General features: G+C 51.7%; 3 protein-coding genes across 3 annotated transcripts; 1 reads left to right on the forward strand and 2 right to left on the reverse strand.

The window, feature by feature from the left end:
• Positions 1-6814: 6814 nt before the first annotated feature.
• Positions 6815-8446, forward strand: LOC100907234 (cytochrome P450 3A31). The gene has a single exon (XM_003744188.2). The coding sequence runs from the start codon at positions 6879-6881 to the stop codon at positions 8436-8438; it is 1560 nt and encodes a 519-aa protein (XP_003744236.1). The 5' UTR covers positions 6815-6878; the 3' UTR covers positions 8439-8446.
• A 2150-nt stretch (positions 8447-10596) lies between these two features.
• LOC100897488 (transcription factor A, mitochondrial) lies at positions 10597-12544 on the reverse strand. Its single transcript, XM_003744122.1, has 4 exons — positions 12376-12544; positions 11523-11721; positions 11166-11396; positions 10597-11007 (listed from the first exon to the last, which is right to left on the reverse strand). The coding sequence occupies exons 1-4, from the start codon at positions 12438-12440 to the stop codon at positions 10759-10761; spliced, it is 744 nt and encodes a 247-aa protein (XP_003744170.1). The 5' UTR covers positions 12441-12544; the 3' UTR covers positions 10597-10758.
• Positions 12545-12752: 208 nt separating this feature from the next.
• On the reverse strand, positions 12753-16722 carry LOC100907378 (MAGUK p55 subfamily member 5). The gene is made up of 9 exons (XM_029111679.1): positions 16622-16722; positions 16220-16530; positions 15846-16184; positions 14982-15675; positions 14501-14887; positions 13854-14373; positions 13540-13751; positions 13285-13436; positions 12753-13188 (listed from the first exon to the last, which is right to left on the reverse strand). Exons 1-9 carry the CDS (start codon positions 16643-16645, stop codon positions 13056-13058), a joined length of 2772 nt encoding a protein of 923 aa, XP_028967512.1. The 5' UTR covers positions 16646-16722; the 3' UTR covers positions 12753-13055.
• Between the last annotated feature and the right edge of the window lie 398 nt (positions 16723-17120).

Raw genomic sequence — 17120 nt, forward strand, 5'->3', positions numbered from 1 at the left:
CCTCTAAATTCCCGCGCATTTTACAACGAAGCGTTGGGTTCGTTTAGATTCGGGCGCCGCACTGGAGTGATCGACCGAAGTTTCTTTGATGAGCCACCGTGGATCGCGGCAGAACCTCTTTGGCTATATCGGTTGTGTAATATGCTCTGTCTTCAGATCGGGGACTTGACACCGATTGGCGAGTCATGATCGCTGAGCTCGTGAGGCGCGGATAACTGAAAGTTTCGTCATCAGCTTCTCGTTTCGAAGGGTGTAACAGGATCTCCGCGCGATGGGATCCGAAGCCCTGCCTGAGGAGCGTCGACAAGAAATCTTGAGATTGCGTAACCGCGAATCATCTTCCCTGCAATAAAATAAAAATTGAAACCACGAAATCGTACAGACCGGGCGGAACTCCATTAAGCGAGGTCGCAGACCGGCGCGCCGCTGGAGCCAGTCGCTCCATCCGTCTTGCAGCCGGAGTGCTACAGCTGCTGCCGAGGCTCTTGAGGGATCAGATCATCGACCAGTTTTCCTTTTCCCGCTCCACAAGTTCAAACAATTATTTCGACGGCGTCCAGTCGCCGTTCCTACTCAGGAGGACCGAATCGGCGAACGAACGAACGAACGAAGGAACGACCAACAAACGAACGGACTGAGCGGCCAACGAACGGAAAGCCTTGCGGGAACGGAAAAAGCCTGTTTGGGCTGGCGACAAGGAAGGCTGCCGTGCCGACGACGCCGAGGAAAGAGGATTATTGGAAAAATGTCTTTTACTTAAACCGCTTTGCCCCTCTACACTCTACCATGATGCTTCCGGAGGAGCTCTGGGCGGAGAATCGAAACTGGGAACTGTACAAGTGTGGTCGGACCGTCGGCGATTCGTGGGGAGAACTTCTGGGAGTACGAAGGATCACGCCAGACTGGTCGAGTCGAGAAACCCGCATGGAGAGAGATGGGATCTGCAATGGAAGACCGTGTGAGACAAATACCTATGTACAAACATACGTGGATCCATAAGGATTCATCGAAGGATTTTCCCGGCTCCCATCGAGCGGTGCCTCGAAGCCGACGGACGTTTTCCGTTATTTCGAGCTGAGTGTCCCGGAATCCCTGCCGTCAAAAACTTCGAGGACAAGCTACAACATCGGCATCGAGGATCGAGGGCATCCGGGAGACAAGTCCAGGCCGGAACAACGAGAGAGAACGCTTCCTCTCCGAATGACTAGAAGAAAGAGCGCATCGCGGCCGCGTCCTCTCCCACGGAATTCTGATTCGACTGTCGGTCCCCACTTGAGACGTAGAAATCGGAATCATTGGCAAGGCGATAGGCTGGAGAGCGAACTGGATCCTCGAATCTGTCGCTCCAATCTTTGAATGTCATCCGGTCAACTTAAGATTACTCTTCGCTTATCGACAACGAACTTAAAATTTTCAGAACCGTCTTCTCATGAATTTCGTGGAGCTAGGAGACATATAATTTGTCGACGGCGCTCACGGCGAGGATAAAGAAATTCGTGTTTGACTTCTGCCGCTCGCCGTAGATCGTACTCGTTGCGCTACCTATCATTCTGAACTCGGCAGAAGGATCGAAGTTCCTTTGCGTTTCGCCGGCGTAAATGCTGATCCCTCATCAAGCACGAGATATGAAGTGTCATCAGCTCTCGCGTGGATTCCGACATGACCAGGAGTAGCTCCCTCTGTGAAGACTCGTCCACCGACAACTTCGAGTCAGCCTTGGAAAATACCTCTTTCAGAGAGTCGCTGGCTGATTTCTCGATGTCGGTTGGGCTGACTAGTTCGCCGGGCAACTCGCCTCCGGTGTTGACCACCCGCGTAAGAACTCAATTCCGCTCTTCTCCCTCCGTATATAGTTCGCGTCTCGATCTTAGCGTACCATCTCCATACCGCGATACCGCGGTTTCCGACCACCATTATCCATCCGTGACGCGTGAAGAGACGAACCGCGAGCAGACACCTCTCATAATCACAGAAGATTCAGGCGTTCAGAAGTCAATCAACTGCGTTCCTAAGCACCCAGATTTTTCCGAAGTCCTCTCGATCGATCATTACTCCTCCGAGTACCCCGACTAACTCGAAGCGATCGTTCTGCAATTCCAGGAAATCTCGATTGAACGAGTGAATCATAGCGTCAAAGCGGAGTCACGGAATCTTCCGGAACGGAAGCGTGTCGTCAATGCAATACTCCCGAAAGATGCCCCAGAGAGACATGTCGAAACCTCCGTGAGGGATTTCAGGAAATTCGAGCGTCCTGTCCAAAAAAGACGATCAGAGGTTGCCCCAAAACCAGCTGAGAAGTATATTCGAGCAGAGAAAAACTCTGTCCATGCAACAAAGAAGCTGATGCAGATCGAGAAGAAAACCGCGCAGACATGGAAGAAGGCCACTCATCCGGGAAAAAAGTCGATCGTTCTAGGGAGGGTCTCGAGTCAGTCGTCAGGATCGAGCATGAAAGAGTCGGCTGCGGCTCCGGACACAGACGCATCGAAGAACGGAAATATTAAATTCAAGGAATCTCCGAAGCCCCTAGGTTTTCTCGCCAACATCATACGAAAACTGAAGAAGTCGAGGGACGAATAGGAAATCCTCTCCACCGGTCAAGGCATCACTGAACATCGATTACTCCTGTCTAGTGCACTTCGATCTCAATTTCATTCATTGCCTTGATATTCTATTCTAATGCTTGATAATAGCTCCGCTCGTTTTTGGAAATATTCGGAAAGTAATAATGTACTCTTGATAGTTTCATCAGATCCGAGTGACTGACTCCCGAAATCGCGCGAAATTCCGGGGAGCGGAACATGAGCCGGGACATTTTCTTCCATGAAGACTCCCTATAGTGACGTCATTTTACGCGTCGGAAGAAGGCTGTTCCTCAAACCGGCCTGAGCTCCGCTCTAGATATGCGAGCAGCTTCAAAGTTGACATATGCTCGGATACCGAACTATTCCTATGGTAATTCAGTGGCAGCGATCAGCTTTCTGGCGAGCTCCGAGAAGCCACCGATATTGCCGGAGCAAATCCATTATGTAGATTACGCTGAAAATGCATTGGTCATCGTTTCGCGGCCCCTCAGCCGAGACTGCTGTTTCGCCCTGGCGACCGCTGCTGTTGTGATCGCTCGCGCCACCTGCCTCCAATACCTACTTTTACGCAACGTATCGGATACGCGAGATCAGTGCTGCCGGGGACGAGCTCTGCTCTCAGCACCCCTGCCGACGATCGGACGTAAATCAGCGACAAGGTCTCCTCGTTCCCTTCGGCGGGGATTCTCCCTCGGTGTTCTTCGTCTAATTATCCTGTGAGCTCCTCGGAATGCTGCAGAGCACGTAAATGGGTCGTTTTTCTGCGGAGCAAAAAACGTCGATGCTTTCAAAGGTTAATGGAGATCGGCCGGAAGCGATGCAGCCCAAGCAACAAGAGTTACTCAGTTTGTTAGTGCGCAGTAGTTGCTGCTGCCTGAACGCCGTCGACGTCACTTTCCTCGCTCGGATCCGCACGCCAAACCTCGGAGGAAGGCTTGAGCAAAATCCTTTTAATTTCTTGCCTTGCACATCAGTAGAGGCAGCACCTCCAACGCGCTTTTGCCACGACGACGAAAAAGAGTTCTTGGGGCGTTCGCCATTACGCTGCTTGCTTGCTCCTGCTTCTTTTCTGCCGTCTGAATTATTCACCCAACGCCCGACTCCCCTCCCGTCCCCCGCCTCTCTCCCCACCCCGACGCCCCCCGAGTGAACCCCACGTGCTCCTCGAAGGCCCTCCATCCCATGTCCAGTCGACCGCCTTGTGCCGCGGCATGCGACTGAGCAAAAGAGGGACATGAGCATATGAGGACCGGCACAACCCGCCCACGGACCGAAAGAGCTAAGTCTAATGACGACGCCATCTGGACAGAGAGACGCGAGGGGAACCAACGAGTGCTTCAAGAATAGCGGCGATGAGAGAAGCCAGTCGGAGGGATCAGGAAGACAGGCAAACGGGCGAGCGGGCGAAACTAAAGAGACACTTTATGCAGATCTGCTGGAACTCCTATGCGGCTGCTTCTTGGATGACTGCTGTTGCCGTCGTCGTCGTCGCCGTTCCCGTTGTCGTCAACGTCGCTGAAGTTAGTGGTAACCCAATGCTTTTCCGTTCAGCGACGAATGAGAAATGTGGACGGGGAAAAGAGGAAACACCGAGAGGAAAGAAGCAGAGGAAAAACGCCGGAGCAAGAACAGATGGACGGCGACCGACGACGGTGGGAAAGAACACGAGCCAAAAACCAAGGCTGACTGAGTCGTAGGAACGATTGAAAAGCGAGACGAATATGATGAAGTAACAGAGAACCCGGAGCACAATCTAGCCAACGGAATAGAAATCTCCTCGGGCCGGGAACGCATGAGAGACGATACAGACAACGACCCGTCCGCTTCGTCGACTGTATACGCAAGACGAGATGGAACCGTTGTCGGTCGACTTGAATGCCGGTAAGGGATGAAACCATAAAACTTGGAGGTTTGTTCCGCCAGATCCCTCAGCTGAATCCTGAGCGACGGCGCCGAACTGCTCGACGCAGTATGAACAGGACTCGGACCACTGGCGGGGAAGTCATGATAGTCGAAGGGGACAGTGGCTTCGAACAGGAAATCAACTTGCTGGGAAAATGAAGGACGCGCAATGAGATAACGGACATGCGCTCAATCGAAGACGTTTGAAACGACTTCTAATTCCCATGCAGAGCCGTGGGTCATTCAATCGGTAGTGCCTTGAGAATCATTGAAAGCTCCATCAGTCGCGAGACGAGCAGCTATTCCCGGAATCGACGACAGAGGAATTCGTATTTCGTCCGGGGGGCTCAGTCGTCGACTCGAGTCCTTCTTGGACGGGCGAGGGAGCAGACTCACTGAGAAAGTACGGAGTACCGCATGGTCGACAAGCTAAAAGCGTCCAGATCGCACGATGGGTTCTCTGCTCAGAAATATTAATCTCCATTCGCCTCGTCGCGCCGCCTTCTGGAATGCGTCGCGGACTGAAATTTTGCACAAATGAAACGATTTCTGGATCCTATCAGGGGTCCGGTCTCCGCACAACTGTGCGAATCTGGAAGTTTCTGCTCTGCTAATCAGACAGTGAAACGTCACGGCACTGCTCCGGCGAGGAAACAACGCAGACGAATTTCGGTGATGAACTTCACGATGAAAGACCACGCCACCAGCGAGGGTAATCGACAGCGAGAAGCACGACGTGAAGCTGGGAGACGCTATCCCCATGACTCTTCCGTCAGAAGAGATATATAACACAACTTCGACCCTCTTTCGAATTCGGATCATGGATACCGCGACTCCGGCAATCCGTTTATTTTGAACTACGGAAAAGTTTTCCGACTGGTCTCTCGGAGACCACGTTGGAGGAGAAGGCGTAAGCTTTCGATGATCTCTATGAGCTGGAAACGGGCAGGGCCATGCCGGTCGGGCTCTTTTGAGAGTTCCCGCCTTTAGTACGCCCGTCGGGGTTCCGGGAGGAACGTTGCATGCTCGGGTGTCTGTCTCTTTTGGTCGATTGGGTGGAGATCTCAGAAGTTTTCTTTTCGCCGAGCGTCTTAATACGCCATCGGTCGACGATGGAGCCGACGACAGAGATGGTGACGACGAGCCCGACGAACAGGTAGAAAAACTCACGGATCGAAAACTGATTCCTCGCCCCGACGTGGCCACCGCGCCGCCGCCTGGACGAGTCCCAAGGGACGTACCTTAGCGCGCAAGTTGCCTCACTCTGTCAGGCATCTGCAAGGGCAGAGGGGCGAGCGGCGAGGTGAGGCGAACAAGCCTAGCTAGGCAGGCCCACCGATCGGCTGTGCCTATCCAAAGGGTATGTCGAGCGAGGCAGGAACATGCACGCGAACCTTCGATTCGAACACTCAGCCGTCGACTCAGATTAGACGCAATGCATTTTACTGCAGTCTGCTCCACTACTTAGACTTTAGCTGGCGTACGCCACAATCGACCTGCTTTAGAGCCGAGTCAAGATAAGCCTACTTCTACCCCATTTATATGTGGCGACTGACGGCAGTCGCTTCGTAGCGAGCATGCAAAGCCAGCAGCAACAGCGAGCCATCTTATTTAGACTTGACGACTAAAGTCCGCTTTTTACAATCAGCCGTAAAAACTCTGTGAGAAGCAACGAGACCTCCGATTCAACGTAATGGCGAGTCTGAACGCTCCAACAGTAGAACGGACGGCGATGACTCCGATGGTTTCCTCTCCCACCTTCCCATCTGGAGGATTAAGTCCTTTCTAGCTGTGGTGAATGAATGGAAGGTCGGAGGCGGACACCGCGCCGGGCGCCCGCATCTCATCGCAGACTATCCTCCTCACCCACACCTATCGCGAATTCTGACCGTCACGGTCTAAGCCGCAGAAGTTGTCCACTCCGATCTCATCGTGAAGATCTACTTCGCCCTCCTGATCACCCACGAAGCCCAACAGTACGAAGTGACAACTTTCTGAAGGGCGACTCCATGAAGGGGCACGCATGGGGAATAGTTTCGGGTTTCCTCGCGTTGGGAGACTATCAATTCCGATCAACCTTTGAGAAGCTGCAAATCGATCCAGAATGATTAGCAGTTTTTTTTTCTGTCATCTCCGAAAGAAACAATCACTGATTGAAATAACTGTCAGCCTTTGATCTAGGCTCCGTCGGAAAATCACGCACCTAGCACCCAAAAGAGTCTTTCTCACCTTCGAGGCTGTCCCAGGATCAGCAGCCTCCTCGCCCGGCTCTCTCGCTTGTTGAAATCTCGATACCGCAATTCAATCTCGATGTAGTACGGAGCGTCGACGTTTGGCCGTCACCCACGAAGAGGATTTATTTCCTTTTTATCTTCTGCGTTCTCTCCCACAATGTGGTGGGTTCTCCTTACGATTCTGTGCGTGCTGCTTTTCTCGTGGATTCAGAGAAGGAAGGCTCACTTCTCGCTCTTCGAAGATCTTCACATCCCGAGTCCTAGAGGCAACATCCTTCTGGGAAACGCCTGGGAGTACTATCTGAAAGGACACGTCAACGTGTTCAAGGAATGGCATCAGAGGCACGGCCCTGTCGTCGGGATTTTCATAGGATACAAGCCCATGATGCTCGTATCCGACGTGGACCTACTCAAAAATGTGTTCATCCGAGACTTCATCAACTTCACCGACCGTAATCAGATTCATGGGTCCCGGCTGCACAGAAAGTCGCTGCTCAGCGCCGAGGGACCAAGCTGGAAAATCTTGCGGCGAATCATAACCCCCTCGTTCACATCGAGCAGACTCAAAGCGCTCTCGCCCCCGATGCACGCCGTCATAGAGGAATTCTCACGGAATCTCAGCGAAAATCTTGAGAAAGACATCGATATCAAGATCTTCCTCCAAGCTCTGACGATGGATGTGATTTCGAGAAATGCCTTCGGAGCGAACTACAACATGCAGAAGGATCCGGAGAACCACGAACTTTTCAAACTCATCCGAGATTTCATGGGCCAGGATTTCGATCTCGCACAATGGCTGGCTCTGGGACTTGATGCTAACCAATGGGTGCTGGATGCTGTGCGCAGCTTTCGACACAGTCGAGGAAGCTTGGCCATGAAAAATTTTTTCGCCAGCATAATGAATGAGTGTGCGTCGATCGTGAAGGCACGCAAGGCCCACAAGTCGGCTAAGAGCGACCTTCTGCAACTTTTGATGGATGCGAGCACTTCGGCGAACGACAACAATGACGATCGTGAACTGACAGCCGGAATCGATGCTGATAGTGTCATAAGAAAGACGTCATCGGGGGCCAGCATAAAATTGACTGACGATGAGATTGTGCAAAACGCTTTCGCTGTATTAGTGGCGGGTTTCGAAACGACGGCCAGCACGCTGACTTACTTTCTGAATGTCATCATTCACAAACCCGATATCCAAGAGAAACTGCGCCGAGAGGTCCTCGACAGTTTCGAAAGCCCGGACGGGTTCCATGATTTCGACAAGCTGCAGAAGCTTCGCTACTTGGACGCCGTGATCAAAGAGACCCTTCGGATGTTCCCTCCCGTAGGACCTTTCGTGGTCAGGACTGCTGCTGCCGATAAGGTCTATGGGAAATGGAAGATTCCCAAAGGAATGCACGTCATTGCTTCGCTCATGGAAGTCCACCGGAGTTCCGAATACTGGAGCAACCCCCAGAGCTTCGACCCGGATCGCTTCCTACGGGGTGAACCTTCCGAGCCATCGGCTTGGCTGCCTTTCGGTCTCGGTCCTCGAAACTGCGTTGGAATGCGTTTCGCCAAACTAGAAATGAAGATGATGATCGTCGAGCTGCTCTGGCACTTCAGAGTTGAGAAAACACCGGAGTCGCCCAAGTTCCCGCCAGATATCGAGGCAGTGGCCCTACTGGCTAGGCTCAAAGGGCCTCTAATTTGTCGAGTGAAACGTAACGAGCGATGACGCAACCAAATCCTAATAAAAATTGTTGTCGTCTGCCGTTGAACTTCGAGGGGAGGTGAGGCGCACAACGGATCTCTCCGCAGTACAAACAGCTCGATGTGATTCTATCGATGACCCCGACGTCGGAACAGGTGGGAGAATAATGAAAACGATGAATTGGGCGCTCAAAACTTTTTATTCGTCTTCTAGCTCGGAACGTCGCGTCGATCCTATGATCTCAACGATGCGCTCCCGAATCTCGTAGGCGCTGAACTCCGGCTCTCGGCTCGGGAGGACAAGCTCCTCGAGATTGCGACTGTAATATTAATTTCCTACCTCATGCGAAGATCTTTTACCAGGGTTCAGTGAACCAACGAAGGAGTCGCAGCTGCAGTTTATCGAAGCGAGACAACTCAACCCGAACATCGGTGTGAGTTTCTCTAATTTCTACATGACGTCTCAGAACACGTTGAGCATGAATCGGAATAAATGTTCGATTGAATTTTTCTCGAGGTTTCCGCATTGGTGTTTGATAGGAAGCTTTTCCCCGGCTTGTCTCTGCAGCGTGAAGCCTGCGGATCTTCAGCAGCTCCGCGTGGGGAGGATAAACCTGGGTCAGAAGATCGGCTCGACTTGCAGCCGTAATTTCCTCTGCGTCACTCCCTCCAAGATTTTCGAGGGAAGTTTCCGAGATCGCATCACTTTCTGTCGAAGCTCTCGGAGAAGAATCCTCGAAATCCAGACCAGCCTTAACGTCTGCTTCAATTGCGAGATGTGGTCTTGATGGAGTCAGAGACCCACGGTGAATTTTTTCGCCAGAAATCCCTGACAATTCGATCTGAGGTCTCGGATCGTCCGGAGAGCCTCTCCCGAAACGCGCGAGCAGGTGCCTCGCATGAGAGGGTATGTAACCTCCGGGATCTGGTATTTTCGACGGCGTCGCAAACTCACTTTTCATCTCATTCTCGGAGTCTGGGCTCTCAGTGGGGATCTCTATCTCTTGTATTCGTCTTCGAACGATACGTGCATGCGGCGGAATGTACGGCTCTTCGAACGATTGCTCTCTAGGAGAAGGAGCTGTCTGACCCGCATCAATGGTTCGACAAAGATTCCCGCCGTTTCCCAGATTTGAGGCGCAGGGAAGGATATTGACATTCTCTCCTGACTCCTCTATCTGTCCAGCGTTCCCCGGGAATGAGCCGGTCAGTCGTTTCTTGTAAATGGTCTCTTCCGCGTCTTTCATTTTCTCCTCGTTTAACAGCTTTCGTAACGGCTCTTCGGAAATTATATCTGGCAGGCTATGCCCTCGACGAGCAACGAGGTTCGCTGCATGGGGCGGGACGAACGCACCTACTTCAACAGAACATTTCGCAGAGTCTTGAACATTAATCTGACTCCTATGAACAGGACGCTCCATATTACCTAGACTTCTCATAGATGAATCGAGAACTCGCTCCTCCGGGGACGAGGGGGAATCCTTTCGACTCTCGGTCATGACCGTAGGGGGAGAACTTTCTGTGGTCTCCGCCATTTGACGAGCGCGAGGCGCTATCCCGGCGAAGTTCGGTGGCGTCTGGCCTCCTCTAGGTTCGAGAGAGATCCGCTCGACGAACCTCCGAGCATGCGGCGGGAGGAATAAATCCTCATCGTGAGTCAAGCCACTCTCAGCTCTGTAACTCACGTTCTCGCACTGAGACAAATCTTTGGCCCTAATCGTCGGTTCCGGTCGATTTCTCGATGATTTCGCAGTGGTCCTCCCGGGGACTGGGCATTGCTCGGTATCCGTATGATTCTGCCTGATTTCCGTGAAATGCTCGTTGGGAAAACAAAACTTGGAAATCCTGTTAGCCATGCTCCTGCGACAGAGAATCGTATCCGGCCCTCCGGACGACCGACTCAGAGCTCGCGCCTTCAATATTGAGGGATCGGGGGTATTTTCGTCCCTCGTAGAATTGAGAACATGATCGTTCTCCGAAATTCTCCTCCCTCCTCCGTGAAAACTCATATGAACTCCGTAGCGAACGTAGACGTTGTTCGTTGCACATGCGATCCCGACATCCGCCAATGGGTTCCGCGACCGGGTCCGGAGCCCGGGGTCTATCGCGTCACTGCCTCCATTCACAGAACCCTTATAACTACGATTTGGGAGCGCCTTGAAACTATGACTTTTCGAATCGTGACATTCCCCCACATTTATTCGAGATTCGAGGCTTGGGTTTATTATCGGAACCACGCAAACCTCGCTATCATGATCATTTACAACTCCAAACGGTGAGACAGTCCCCTCCCCGGAACACTCAATTCGCTCCGATGTTTCAAAGGGGAACGGATTCGCTCTTTGTTATTCCCGCGAAACTTGGCTTGACGTTTCTCCCGAAACTCGGCTTGTCGTTTCTTCCGAAATTTTCCGCAGCTTCGCCTTCAACTTCTTCAATTTTTTGGAGCTATCCTCGTCTATCGCCAGCCGCTGCTCATATAATCGAGCCGCGGTTTGGTATTCTTCGAGCAATTTCGCACGTAGCTCCCCGATACGCTTTTTGGTTTCTTCCGGTTGAGTTTTCCATGAACGAATTGTATCGGCGAGATTGACCTGTGATAGAGCGGGTCGAAGAGAATATGAGACCTCCTGACGATGAATCTTCTACCGGTCCTAGTTATTTGTATTTATTATTATGCGTGGTGGCTACATGCGTTTCACGAGAGTAAGCATGAGAGCGATTCCGCGACTCGCTCCCGAAATGGACTCACTTTTCCGTGTTTAGAAACCTCTCTGACGAAGAGACTTGCTTCGGGGCATACCCTCTTCGGTTTACCCAACGATTTTTCCAGCAGTCGGATCTCTCTTTTGACACGAGCAATTTTTCTCAATTTGCGATCAGCCTCAGCGAGCTTCCCTTTCTCCGGTGTCCAATTCGCCACTTCTTCCTCGTATAAGTCTTGCCTTTCTTTTAGGAGCTCATCATTGAGTATCCTATATTTCTGTGGGTAATCGGTACATTCATGTTCTCACCTCTATCGAAAGGAGCACCATGTCTCATTTGATGTCTCAGTCAGACTCCCGTGCATGGAGAATCTTTCGAATTGATTTCTACAAAATGGACTGACCTCTCTGGTTTCGTCGTCGAGAGATCTCCATCTTTCTGACATCAATTTCATAATATCAGTTTGCTTCTGCTCTGGATTCTCTTCGGCGACGGCTCGGAATTCTGACGCGATGAATTGTGTATACGGTGAGCTCCATGGTTTCCTCGGCGGAATGACTCTCGAACTCTTAACCGTTGAGAAGTCCCCTCGACTGGTCAGCCTACAGAGAAACAAGAAATTCGAATCGCAATCAGGATTGCTCGTCGGCAGGGCAAACACACTGAAGGGAGCAACCTCCTTCATAACAGCTCCTGGAGCATATCGAGCGAGGAACCCAGGGGATGGGGATCGCAGCGATACATGTCCATGCTCGACTGAAGCTCTGCGGTACGCATGATTTCCCCAGACCGCCAATTGCGGCCGGGTGTGAGGAGCTGCCGAGAAGCACGATGGGAATATCCTGTGGTGATGGCGGCCCGCATTCGTCCGCGTAGAATAACGCGGGTACTTCGTTCCGACAACAGGGAGTATTCAGGTCGCGAACTCTGGGTTCCAAGCGACGCGGAAGGGGAATTCCGAGGCCCGAATAGATATACGGAACGACGCGTGCAGGAACACGATGGACTCAGGAGCAATCACTCCGAGACTTCGTCCGGAGGCCCATGAGACGATCAGAGTCGATCCGCGCTCTTCCTCTAGGTATCGCTGAGGGAGGAATCCATCATTCTCCAGGACCGGACACCCTTAGACCTCCATCCGGAAGGCTTCGTCGATGTCGACATTCAGACCGTCCCAGTAGATTCTGAGTCGATTGCAAGAGAAATGTGATCCTGGAGCAATAGGATGAGTTCAAGAACTCTGCATGCATACGAACCTCGTGGTCGCCAGACGATTGACGGCCTGAACGAAACTGTTCCCTCGATTCAGTAGGTTCAACATCCTGACTCTCCTTGGGATATCGCAAGGGAATAGAAAGTCGAAATTCCCGTATCTCGAGTTCACGCGACAGTCGGAACTCGACGCATCTCATCTGTTTGTTTTGCTAGGTGCTTAGAGCAGACGGAAATCGGGAGGGATGCTGATGCTGGCGCTTCGAGAAGGGGCGCCAACGTTCAGTCGATAGCCGACAGAAACAGTTCAGTTAGGCAGAAACAGTTCAAAAATCCCTGAGAGTTGGAGGCGATGCGAAGAAAATGGTATGGCTCGAAAGTTCAGAAACGTGCAAAGAGATGAAGGTCGATGTGATTTGACATGGAAGAGCTCGCTTTATTTCGTACGCTGCGTAATAAAATATTTGCAAGGGTAATACATCCGAACCACCGGTCGCTCGACTCCTTGCGAGCCAGCAGAGTCTATTGCAGAGTTTTGACATTGTCGTAAAGGCACAAATTAGACATTGTACAGGATCCTCGAGAGGACGAAATAGCATTGAGGGTTCCGCTGACTTGAATACGGTCGTATTTACCTTGGCGTTGCGAAGGGAAAAAAGATGGCACTTATCTAGCGAATAATTGAATCACAACAATCGTCAAAAGCAACTGTTTTGAGGAATCCTTATTCGTAGTCCAACCACTGCTTAGGAACCCATTGAGGCTCTCTCTCGATGAAAGCGATTTCCTTCAGTAGTTCTCGGTAGGCTCGTTCTTGGTCGTGATTTATGATGACGCTATCGAAGTAGGCACCGTAGCTGAAATAATCGAGATTGAGCGTTGTCATCGGTCTACGAGATTGCTCCGAAAGCTGACACCGATACATACGGAAGTGCTCGATCGCTAAAGCTTACTTTTCCTCTATGTCTCTCGCTTTCTCAATGATCTCTTTAAGCTCCTCGGTTTTCACGCTCGCTCCGACTTTGACTCTGTTTTGCCGCAGCTTCTCTAGTGACGGGGGCGCGATGAAAATGATGTATGGCTTAAGGTCCGATCTCTTCAGAATCTGAAAGGGAGGATTTCTTATTGCTTGTCGGATCTCAGGATAGGCGCGAGTCTCCTCAAAAAGCCTGTCTCCTGAGAACGGTCCTCCACGACTGTAAACAAACCTTTAGGGATTCGGGATGAAGGTTGAGAACACAGATTTGACCAGAATGCACGATGGCCCTTATGGCTTGCAAACTGGTTCCGTAATAGTTCTTCTCGTACTCGCCATGCTCGACGAAGCGCCCGTTCAGGATGTCATTCTCGAATTGCGCTCGACTGATGAAGTGATAATCGGCTCCATCAGCTTCGCTGTCCTTTCGAGGTCTTGAAGTATCTGCATTCGGGATGGAATCTAAGTTTTCCTCCCGCAGCGGATCGCCCAGAATGGTTTCGGAGCAAATATTGGGAAATGTCGCGTTCCAATCATAATACTCACGAGGTATAGCGGCAGCGAATCTCGCCGTATCTTCCATGAGACGTTCACGGAGCTCGTGTTTGCCGATGTTGCTCGGGCCGATGAGCACGACAGGTCGCTTTTTGTTCGCTCTGGGGTAGTACAGACCCACTTCTTCATAGAGTAGCGGCTCCTCGTCTTGACCAACTTGCGTGGCGGAATTGTACATCTTCCCTTTTGAGTTTTTCCTCGAAGATTTCATACTGTGGGATTTCTTGGCGACGGTAGGAGCGCATAGAAGACGCTTTCCACGCTGACTCCCGCCTCGTTCTTCGCCTGCTTGGTTCATGAGCTGCTGTCGGATGGCTTCTCGCCGCAGTTGGAAGCTTTTCGAGGGGATCAGACCCGCTAGCGTCGTCTCATCTTCACCGTCCTTGTACGCCTGCCACCAATTGGGATCGTTCGTACTGATTACGTGGAGAATATCGCCTTTCTGGAAACCGATCCCGAGCTCGCGACATGGGATATACATGTCGTCTTCGGGGTCGTAGTCGAAGTGGGCCTGGAGATCAATCAAAAGCGTAAGTCGGCGAGAATCGGCAAAATATGGATATGGATGATATGAATTAACGAGACTGGAAAGCGCATCGAGAGCATGGGGTGGGAGACATCTCCGTTTGATTTCATACCTTGATGTGCATCACGGGCGTTTGGGGTTGAACTTCGGGCGGAGAATATCGATCGTTCGGTATGATGAGGAAGGTGAGCTTGCCGTGCATGTTCGCCAGCTCGTCGCTGACCTGAGCGACGGTTTTGCCTCTCATCTCGACTCCGTTGACAGCGACGATTTCGTCGCCTTCGTGTAGCAGTCCCGATTTTTCGGCCGCTCCACCTTTGACCACCCGTCCAACGATGATAGATTCGCCCTCATTACGGACCGTGGCTCCGAGTGGATCTGAAGTTTTGTCAATTTGAATGATCCTTGCGTTTTCGCCTTCGTCCAAGAAACTCCCTAGCTCCGGTGGTGGATTGATCACGCGGCGGTTTGGCGTCGAGTTGTTCTGGCCCGCCGGCATCTATAAAGAACGTTCGGTAAAGATTCTGCTCCGGGTCCCAATGGTACGAATTAATAGTCCGACATGAGATGATGGAGAATAAGATGAGAATAACTACCGTTTGCGTTTCATTCGGCGAAACCGAGTTGGCGGGATCACCCTTGGGAGCTCCGAAAACCTTCGATATCCGATCATGGCACTCTAGAAGCTGACTAATGTTCGCGTCGTTCAGAATCGTCAATAATTCCTGACCGACAGCCGAATCTTGGATGATTTGATTCTGGGAGATGTCTGCGCACAGCTCCTTGGCATCACAGCGGACTGGAGCCGAAGGCGCCGCTTGAGAGCAGAGAATCTGTTTGATTATGTTGGTGATTGCGAGGCAGCCCTGGAATTCTTCGGCGTCGAGAAGTTGCATGACTTTATCCAGGTCCGGCCCGTCGTCGATGGCCCCCCCGTCATTGCCGACGTAATCTATGACTCGACTCAGAGCGGTCTGCAGAGCGCTGACATCGTAGAGCTTCGTGACGTCAACTGTCGGTTGGGGCTCGATCGGGGTCAGAACCGCGGGAACTTGTTCGGGCTCGAAAGCGTTGTTGACGACACCTTTCGATTGTACAGGAGCGGGGCTCTTCTCTAATTCCCGAAGTTTCTTCGATTGTCTGATGGAAGATCGGAGGAACATTTCCATCTGCTGCTCCTGGGGCGTCTGGCCGGAACCTCCATTCCGTAAAACGCGAGTCTTGTCCACTTTCGGGAGCTCCGTATTCCGCGAGAGAGTATCATTCGAGGGTTTCATGGGCGGGTACCTGGCGAAAGGATCAAATTGTAAGTCATTTACGTCACAACACAATAAAATCAAGGACGGCGGACGCCTCAAGGAGCGAATCCGCGAGCCTCTCAAGCTTCACTGACGTTCGTAGATCAGACTAGGGCCGCTATGGCACCCAAACACGGAGGAATTTAAGGGATTACTCACCGTGGCGCTTGCTTAGCCATTGGAATGAATGCGTCCGGAACATCGACGGCCATTTCGCGATGCGTTCCCGATTGTAATTCGAGAGTAGGTCTGGGCGGCAAGCTGAGAGGAACCAGCTGAGTACCGATTGGAGCATCCTTGAACAGCGGCGACTGAGGTGGTGAGGAAAAGGTCGTGGCGAGAGGTGAGCGAGGAAGTTGCTCCAAACTGACATTTTTGAACAAAGGCGACTGAGGAAGCTCGATTTTGCTCGGCATCGGCCGGTTGAGGAGCTTCTCAGAGGCTCTCCGAGGAGACGGGACAGGAATCGCCAGAGGCGGAGGAACTGAAAGGGAGGAACTCGAATATTTCGGCTCTCGTTTCACGTGGGGAACCTCACAGGGAGGTCTTGATCAATATTCTTCTTACCGGATTTCGTGGAGCTGCTGCCGTTAGTCAAGCCGGCCGGCGAGCTCGAGACATTTGCGGGGATCTCGAGATTCGGAAGTGGCGTAAGAGGAACTGCCGAGTTGTCGTCTATGCTGTGCTGGATGTTGTGTTGAACAACGCTGCCGCCGAGTAGTGAGTGAGCTCTAGGCAATAATGGCTGTGTGGACGACTGATTTATGAGCAGCGGCGGGTCATCCGACGCAAAACCCAGCGGAGGAGGAGCATCCACAACATTCGGTATTGGATCATCAAATATCTGCAAACAAATTAACTATACGAGTGAGTCTTCGAGCGAGCCAATGAAAACGAGTCTCACGCAAATAAACCTCAGCACAGCGATAACGAACATTGAGTCGGCGGAAACCGGCCATCCGAACGAATGCTGTCTACCGAACGGATATGGATCGTGTCAACGATGTAAGCAGTCTCCTAAGGGAGCTCGTGTTGCAGTATCGGTGGCCGAGGCGGCACATATTGACAAATCTTTGAGTCCCTTTCCAGTTACTGGCCACAGTGAGTAAGAGTTGCTGGCGCTGAGCTCTCTAGCCCGATCCTGTGAGCTATCCACCAGCAAAAACGCGGATTATCGTTTTGGAATCGATGCTGCACTTTCCTAGCTGAGTAAACGATTGACTCTCGCCTCGGTTGGCCTCAGGTGAATGTTTTAGCTCCGATAGATCTTTTCTCGAAAGTCCCTCTGAGGGGTATCCGGATCTACTCCGAGAAACGATAGACTCTCCCAGAGAGTTAAAGGGCAGACTTCCTATGGGAGGCCTACGTTCAGGCGATTTTCCGCCGAAATCGTTCTTGAAGTACATGAATGGAACAAAGCGCATGGTTTTCGAG

Source organism: Galendromus occidentalis, unplaced genomic scaffold (assembly GCF_000255335.2).
Source record: "Galendromus occidentalis unplaced genomic scaffold, Mocc_1.1 scf7180000077460, whole genome shotgun sequence".
Taxonomy (NCBI): Eukaryota; Metazoa; Arthropoda; class Arachnida; order Mesostigmata; family Phytoseiidae; genus Galendromus; species Galendromus occidentalis.

Excerpts from the sequence above, each read along its gene's own strand:
- LOC100897488 (XM_003744122.1), bottom strand. The coding sequence starts at position 12,440 with ATGTTGAACCTACTGAATCGAGGGAACAGTTTCGTTCAGGCCGTCAAT. Across the intron at positions 11,722-12,375 it reads AATCGTCTGGCGACCACGAG|GCTGACCAGTCGAGGGGACT; the intron begins GTTCGTATGCAT and ends GTTTCTCTGTAG. Across the intron at positions 11,397-11,522 it reads TCGACGACGAAACCAGAGAG|AAATATAGGATACTCAATGA; the intron begins GTCAGTCCATTT and ends GATTACCCACAG.
- LOC100907378 (XM_029111679.1), bottom strand. The coding sequence starts at position 16,645 with ATGGCCGGTTTCCGCCGACTCAAT. Across the intron at positions 16,185-16,219 it reads GATCAAGACCTCCCTGTGAG|TTCCTCCCTTTCAGTTCCTC; the intron begins GTTCCCCACGTG and ends GAAATATTCGAG. Across the intron at positions 13,752-13,853 it reads ATTCGCTGCCGCTATACCTC|ATACTTCAAGACCTCGAAAG; the intron begins GTGAGTATTATG and ends TCCCGAATGCAG.
- LOC100907234 (XM_003744188.2), top strand. The coding sequence starts at position 6,879 with ATGTGGTGGGTTCTCCTTACGATTCTGTGCGTGCTGCTTTTCTCGTGG.